The 8,297-nt window shown below is 51.9% G+C and overlaps 1 protein-coding gene across 1 annotated transcript in view; it reads right to left on the bottom strand.

The window, feature by feature from the left end:
* Positions 1–2,311: 2,311 nt before the first annotated feature.
* ALPL (alkaline phosphatase, biomineralization associated) overlaps positions 2,312–8,297 on the bottom strand; it is a gene marked incomplete at its 5' end in the record, with an annotated part of 33,073 nt that continues 27,087 nt past the window's right edge. The window contains 2 exon segments of the mRNA XM_040334481.1: positions 2,312–3,199; positions 6,533–6,652. Coding sequence (XP_040190415.1) covers positions 2,928–3,199; positions 6,533–6,652 — 392 coding nt within the window.

The raw sequence follows: 8,297 nt of genomic DNA, 5'->3' as shown, positions 1-8,297 counted from the left end.
CTCCACATGTAATGTAAAGGGGCACGGTGATGTAAGCTCTGATTAGTGCTCCTTTAGCTTCTCTTTCATGTCTAAGGACTACATATCCCATGGTACCTTGCTGACTCTGCCTCCTGAAGCTCCTCCCCTCAAAAAGCGGGATATAAGCTCTGATTAGTGCCCCTTTTGCTTCTCTTTCATGTCTAAGGACTACATATCCCATGGTACCTTGCTGAGACTGCCTCCTGAAGCTCCTCCCCTCAAAAAGTGGGATATAAGCTCTGATTACTGCTCCTTTAGCTTCTCTTCCAGGTCTTAGGACTATATATCCCATGGTACCTTGCTGAGACTGCCTCCTGAAGCTCCTCCCCTCAAAAAGTGGGATATAAGCTCTGATTACTGCTCCTTTAGCTTCTCTTTCATGTCTAAGGACTACATATCCCATGGTACCTTGCTGAGACTGCCTCCTGAAGCTCCTCCCCTCAAAAAGTGGGATATAAGCTCTGATTAGTGCCCATTTTGCTTCTCTTTCATGTCTAAGGACTACATATCCCATGGTACCTTGCTGACTCTGCCTTCTGAAGCTCATCCCCTCAAAAAGAGGGATATAAGCTCTGATTAGTGCTCCTTTTGCTTCTCTTTCATGTCTAAGGACTATATATCCCATGGTACCTTGCTGACTCTGCCTCCTGAAGCTCCTCCCCTCAAAAAGCGGGATATAAGCTCTGATTAGTGCCCCTTTAGCTTCTCTTTCATGTCTAAGGACTACATATCCCATGGTCCCTTGCTGACTCTGCTTTCTGAAGCTCCTCCCCTCAAAAAGTAGGATATAAGCTCTGATTAGTGCCCCTTGTGCTTATCTTTCGTGTCTAAGGACTACATATCCCATGGTACCTTGCTGACTCTGCCTCCTGAAGCTCCTCCCCTCAAAAAGCGGGATATAAGCTCTGATTAGTGCCCCTTTAGCTTCTCTTCCAGGTCTTAGGACTACATATCCCATGGTACCTTGTTGGGAGTCTATGGAAGCGGTGCCCGGCTTTGAAAAATTGGTGCTCCCCAGCCGTAGGTCCCCCAGACAACAAACTTTGCACACATGTAGAGGAGGAATGTGGCTACATGTGCGCCAAGTTCCGGGTCCAGGGGACCTATGACCGGCTGGTACCGGGTCCCCAAAGTCACCGGAGAAATTACAGTTTAACATGGGAGTCTATGGAAGGGATGCCTGGCTTTGAAAAATCGGTCCTCCCCAGCCGTAGATCTCCCGGACAACACACTTTGCACACTTGTAGAGGAGAAATGGGGCTACACGTGTGCCAAGTTCCGGGTCCAGGGGACCTATGACCGGCCGGTACCGGGTCCCCAAAGTCACCGGAGAAATTACAGTTTAACATGGGAGTCTATGGAAGGGATGCCTGGTTTTGAAAAATCGGTCCTCCCCAGCCGTAGATCTCCCGGACAACACACTTTGCACACTTGTAGAGATGAAATGGGGCTACATGTGTGCCAAGTTTGGGGTCCAGGGGACCTACAGCTGTCCAGTACCGGGTCCCCAAAATCTGGGAGATCAGGTGCAAAAAGGTGACTCGAGTATAAGCCGAGGGAGGGCATTTTTAGCACCAAAAACTGTGCTGAAAAACTAGGCTTATACTCGAGTATATACGGCACTTTTAAGACTGTACATGATTGTTTACACTCCACTAGGGCACGGTTAAAGCCCCGCCCTACCCAATTTCGAATTAATTTTGTATATCTTTAAGGGACGATGTCGTCCTATCGCCAGAGCTGGGGGCGGGAGGAGCGGCAGATCTGGATCCTATGAACAGGCGGGTGATCGCCCACTTGTTAATGTGAGAGACTCCCACTCTCTGTGCGGCTCTGCAGCTCCTCCCGCCCCCCTGCTCTCCTGATAGGATGACATTGTGGGTGGGAGAGGCTGAAGAGACAAGGCATTGGCCCTACAGCGGGAGGTGAGTGGCAACCGTTGCCTGTGTTGGCCCTGTCCTGACCCTGGCCCCTGCTTGCCTCCCGCTGTGCCACCTGGTCATCAACAGGCCACTCTAGTTATGACATGCAGTCCCGGCAAATGTCCAGTGTGGCCAGTCCGGGGAGGGGGGGGGGTAGTAATGTACATGGTTTTTAGAGGCTGTTGGCAGTATTTTGGGGTGGGGGGTCTAGCTTTCCACACTTTAGCTCCCATTATTGGGGCTTTGCCTTTCATGTGGGGGTCACCTACCTTCTTACCAGGTTGAGAAGAGAGCTATGGGGTTGGACACCCACCAAGGAACAGGCATGTACAGCAAATGCCGAGATTTCAGACAAACTACAATGAAGAAATGTTTTTATGGTGTTTATTTTATTTTTTCAGTCTTTATGTACAATATGAGAAGATTTTTATATCGGCAGATTTAAATCAAGAAAGCTGTTCGATCAAATTTTTGAGGGACACTCTGAACTGTCATCTTCGCTTTAGCAGTCTATTTTCTTAGTGGTTTCGTATATCAAACAAGTGACCCTTTGGGTGCAAACTGTCTTTATAAATCCCACTTTAAGGGTCACTTCCTGGCGTGGCTCCCATGGGGCCTGCCGGATGGAAGTGGCTCCCATGGGGCCTGCCGGATGGAAGTGGCTCCCATGGGGCCTGCCGGGTGGAAGTGGCTCCCATTGGGCCTGCCGGGTGGAAGTGGCTCCCATTGGGCCTGCCGGGTGGAAGTGGCTCCCATTGGGCCTGCCGGGTGGAAGTGGCTCCCATTGGGCCTGCCGGGTGGAAGTGGCTCCCATTGGGCCTGCCGGGTGGAAGTGGCTCCCATTGGGCCTGCCGGTCTTCCAAGTTTGGACCCCACTGTGACTTCTTCTGTTGATTTGGCAGTTGCGTAAGGAAAGTCCGGTAGCAGATCTTGCCGGCGGAGTGTGGACCAGCACGGGGTGAGGTAGGACCGGCATGCCTCGCTTTAGAACAATTGGAGTGCAGCAAGGACTGATAAAGCGGAGGACACCATAGTGACTGAGGTCTTAAAGCTGTGGCCTGAGCTCCTGGAATTGCAGTGGTCCCGATTCTGACCGATGCAGGTAGCATATGCCATGGCGTGAGGTATATAATTCTGCTCATGGACGCCGTGCAGGAGATGAGCCATTGGCCCCTTGGCAAATACGGCAACGTCTTCTCCGCCGTGGGTTTCTTGCTTCAGAGGAACAGCAGACTGAGCCTGGTAGTTGGGTTGAGCTGTAAGACAATGAAATGTACATATTGGCCTACCGTCTAGAACAGGGGTCTCAACTTTCTAAACAAAAACAGTTTACTATTCTTCCTACTTTAGAGGTGCCAGACTGTGGCCAGTTGGAGTAAAAAATTAGCTGACTTTAGTAACAATACCCCATCATTGGCGTCAGTGTGCGGAATAGTGCCCCATTGGTATCAGTGGGAGAAATGGTGCGCCATTGTTGGCGTCAGTGGGAGGATTGGTGTGCCATTGTTGGCGTCGGTGGGAGGAATGTTGGCGTCAGTGGGAGGATTGGTGCGTCAGTGGGAGGATTGGTGCGCCAATGTTGGTGTCAGTGGGAGGATTGGTGCGTCAGTGGGAGGATTGGTGCTTCATTGTTGGCGTCAGTGGGAGGATTGGTGCGCCAATCTTGGCGTCAGTGGGAGGATTGGTGCGCCATTGTTGGCGTCAGTGGGAGGATTGGTGCTCCATTGTTGGCGTCAGTGGGAGGATTGGTGCGCCATTGTTGGCGTCAGTGGGAGGATTGGTGCGCCATTGTTGGCGTCAGTGGGAGGATTGGTGCGCCATTGTTGGCGTCAGTGGGAGGATTGGTGCGCCATTGTTGGTGTCAGTGGGAGGATTGGTGCGCCATTGTTGGTGTCTGTGGGAGGATTGGTGCGCCAATGTTGGTGTCAGTGGGAGGATTGGTGCGTCAGTGGGAGGATTGGTGCGTCAGTGGGAGGATTGGTGCGTCAGTGGGAGGATTGGTGCGTCAGTGGGAGGATTGGTGCGTCAGTGGGAGGATTGGTGCGCCAATGTTGGTGTCAGTGGGAGGATTGGTGCGCCAATGTTGGTGTCAGTGGGAGGATTGGTGCACCAATGTTGGTGTCAGTGGGAGGATTGGTGCGCCAATGTTGGTGTCAGTGGGAGGATTGGTGCGTCAGTGGGAGGATTGGTGCGCCAATGTTGGTGTCAGTGGGAGGATTGGTGCGTCAGTGGGAGGATTGGTGCTTCATTGTTGGCGTCAGTGGGAGGATTGGTGCACTAATGTTGGCGTCAGTGGGAGGATTGGTGCGCCAATCTTGGCGTCAGTGGGAGGATTGGTGCGCCATTGTTGGCGTCAGTGGGAGGATTGGTGCTCCATTGTTGGCGTCAGTGGGAGGATTGGTGCGCCATTGTTGGCGTCAGTGGGAGGATTGGTGCGCCATTGTTGGCGTCAGTGGGAGGATTGGTGCGCCATTGTTGGTGTCAGTGGGAGGATTGGTGCGCCATTGTTGGTGTCTGTGGGAGGATTGGTGCGCCAATGTTGGTGTCTGTGGGAGGATTGGTGCGTCAGTGGGAGGATTGGTGCGTCAGTGGGAGGATTGGTGCGTCAGTGGGAGGATTGGTGCGTCAGTGGAAGGATTGGTGCGTCAGTGGGAGGATTGGTGCGTCAGTGGGAGGATTGGTGCGCCAATGTTGGTGTCAGTGGGAGGATTGGTGCGCCAATGTTGGTGTCAGTGGGAGGATTGGTGCACCAATGTTGGTGTCAGTGGGAGGATTGGTGCGCCAATGTTGGTGTCAGTGGGAGGATTGGTGCGTCAGTGGGAGGATTGGTGCGCCAATGTTGGTGTCAGTGGGAGGATTGGTGCGTCAGTGGGAGGATTGGTGCTTCATTGTTGGCGTCAGTGGGAGGATTGGTGCACTAATGTTGGCGTCAGTGGGAGGATTGGTGCGCCAATCTTGGCGTCAGTGGGAGGATTGGTGCGCCATTGTTGGCGTCAGTGGGAGGATTGGTGCTCCATTGTTGGCGTCAGTGGGAGGATTGGTGCGCCATTGTTGGCGTCAGTGGGAGGATTGGTGCGCCATTGTTGGCGTCAGTGGGAGGATTGGTGCGCCATTGTTGGTGTCAGTGGGAGGATTGGTGCGCCATTGTTGGTGTCTGTGGGAGGATTGGTGCGCCAATGTTGGTGTCTGTGGGAGGATTGGTGCGTCAGTGGGAGGATTGGTGCGTCAGTGGGAGGATTGGTGCGTCAGTGGGAGGATTGGTGCGTCAGTGGGAGGATTGGTGCGTCAGTGGGAGGATTGGTGCGTCAGTGGGAGGATTGGTGCGTCAGTGGGAGGATTGGTGCGCCAATGTTGGTGTCAGTGGGAGGATTGGTGCGCCAATGTTGGTGTCAGTGGGAGGATTGGTGCGCCAATGTTGGTGTCAGTGGGAGGATTGGTGCGCCAATGTTGGTGTCAGTGGGAGGATTGGTGCGCCAATGTTGGTGTCAGTGGGAGGATTGGTGCACCAATGTTGGCGTCAGTGGGAGGATTGGTGCGCCAATGTTGGCGTCAGTGGGAGGAGTAGTGAACCAGTGTTGGCGTCAGTGGGAGGATTGGTGCTCCATTGTTGGCGTCAGTGGGAGGATTGGTGCGCCATTGTTGGCGTCAGTGGGAGGATTGGTGCGCCAATGTTGGCGTCAGTGGGAGGATTGGTGCGCCAATGTTGGCGTCAGTGGGAGGATTGGTGCACCAATGTTGGTGTCAGTGGGAGGATTGGTGCACCAATATTGGTGTCAGTGGGAGGATTGGTGCACCAATGTTGGTGTCAGTGGGAGGATTGGTGCACCAATGTTGGTGTCAGTGGGAGGATTGGTGCGCCAATGTTGGCGTCAGTGGGAGGAGTAGTGAACCAGTGTTGTCGTCAGTGGGAGGATTGGTGCGCCATTGTTGGTGTCAGTGGGAGGATTGGTGTGCCATTGTTGGTGTCAGTGGGAGGATTGGTGCCCCAAGGGCCAGATAAGGCAAGCAAAGGGCCGCAGTTGGAGACCCCTGAATTGGAAGATGTAGGGTATCCTATAGGATGTTGAGGGACCCTGTCGCCATGATGGCTGTTCAAATGTGTTTTAAAGAATTTCCAAATCTCACTCTTTGACTACCTATACGCTTGCTCAGGGCAGGGACTCGGAAAGACGTGGAATGCTGTATCCCTGGTGATGGTGAATGTTTTATTGAGGTGTAAAGATATGGGATGCTGAAGAGGACCTTCTGAAACGCGTAGATTTTTTTAAAAATAGATTGAACTTCAAAATTGTACAAGAGTCCCAAGTATTTAAACTCGGAGAAGCCAGGCAACTAGCCTTTTCAGGATGTCTGCAGTGGTGGCTCCATGTCTTGGAATACCGAAGTTCACCAAGCACATACATTTCCGGTTTGTGTCCGGTGAGTTGTGTATGTAGTCGTGTAATCCTGTCCATGAATTGGAGCTTGCCTTGTCTTTCTATGTGAATGTTGAAGGCCACGGAGATCAGAGCTTGGATCAATAAACTGGTTTAGTGGGCTTTTCCCCACCGGGTGATATCGGGGGACGCACTACCTGGCTTTACACTCACCGTAGTCCACAGTGGAGACGTTCCCCCTGCTTCCATTCACTAGTTTGTAGCCGGGGCCGTTCCCGTACAGGATGGATGTGTAAGGTTTGGAGTCGAGGTCGCTTAGTGCCGGAGCCAAACCTGAAATGCATGGAATTGACGGGTCATTATTCATTCCCAGAATGTTCCTGCTGTATACCATCACCTGTCTACTAAAAAGATGCCAACTATCCATTCAGCAGCCGCCTATTATGAGACCATATGTGGTCAAGGATCTTTTTGTACCAAAATTGTAAAGACCTACTGATTGGGAAGTCTAGAAGATTGGGGAAGTCTAGAAGATTGGGGAAGTCTAGAAGATTGGGGAAGTCTAGAAGATTGGGGAAGTCTAGAAGATTGGGGAAGCCTAGAAGATTGGGGAAGCCTAGAAGATTGGGGAAGCCTAGAAGATTGGGGAAGCCTAGAAGATTGGGGAAGCCTAGAAGATTGGGGAAGCCTAGAAGATTGGGGAAGCCTAGAAGATTGGGGAAGCCTAGAAGATTGGGGAAGCCTAGAAGATTGGGGAAGCCTAGAAGATTGGGGAAGCCTAGAAGATTGGGGAAGCCTAGAAGATTGGGGAAGCCTAGAAGATTGGGAAGTCTAGAAAGATATTACAACGTGTTTAAATAGTGAGAGGAATATACAGGGGTGAGATGTCCAAGTTGGCATACCAGGGTATCCTCCTGGATAGATCTAAAAATTGAGCACAAAGTTGGGACTTTAAATTTGCACTCAGAAGCCATTGGAAGAAACTTTTTTTGATGCGTATAAAAAAACAATTTTAATACAAAATCTAATTTAAAAAGATCCAACATATGATGAAATCAACGCAATCTAGGTTACAGTGAAGGTGGGTCGTTTCCATTGCTGTCACGTGTTTTTGTGGGCCTACGCGTTTCATGGGACCACCTACTTCCTGTTTGTGCATATACGGTTTTATCCGATTTGCTCTTGTATTTTTTTCTTTAGACTTTGTCTTTATAGTGTTTTGTGCAATCTGTCCTCAACCACTTACCGCCCGGCCTATAGCAGAATTGCGGGCGGGCAGAGGTTGCGTTATCCTGACTGGGTGTCATATGATGTCCAGCAGGATAACAACCGCCGCGCGCCCATGGGGGGCGCGCATCGTGCCGATCGGTGGTGCGGTGTGTCAGTCTGACACACTGATCTCGATAACGAGCCTCTGACAGAGGCTCTTTACTACGTGATCAGCCGTGACCAATCATGGCTGATCACAAGGTAAACGGGAAGAGCTGTTGATCGGCTTTTCCTCAACCTGCGTCTGACAGACATGAGTAGAGGAGAGCTGATCGGCGGCTCTCCTGACAGGGGGGGGGGGTCTGCGCTGATTGTTTATCAGCGCAGCCCCCCGCGGATGCCCACACTGGACCACCAGGGAAGCCACCAGGACCACCAGGGAAGGAGGCAACATGTGGAGGGCCAGGTACGTACCCCATGGCCATCCACATATGAAAAAATATGCACAATAGATGCCAGTCAGTGCCCACAAATGGGCACTGACTGGCAACATAATGGTCCAGATGATACAAGTAGTGTCCATCAGTGCCCATCTGTGCCACCCCATCGGTGCAGACTTATCAGTGCCACCCCATCGGTGCAGACTTATCAGTGCCACCCCATCGGTGCAGACTTATCAGTGCCACCCCATCGGTGCAGACTTATCAGTGCCACCCCATCGGTGCAGACTTATCAGTGCCACCCCATCGTTGCCAACTTATCAGTGACC

The sequence above is a fragment of the Rana temporaria genome (assembly GCF_905171775.1).
Source record: "Rana temporaria chromosome 10 unlocalized genomic scaffold, aRanTem1.1 chr10x, whole genome shotgun sequence".
Lineage (NCBI taxonomy): Eukaryota > Metazoa > Chordata > Amphibia > Anura > Ranidae > Rana > Rana temporaria.
The sequence above is the reverse complement of the archived record's forward strand: the minus strand, read 5'-3'. Positions and strand labels throughout refer to the sequence as shown.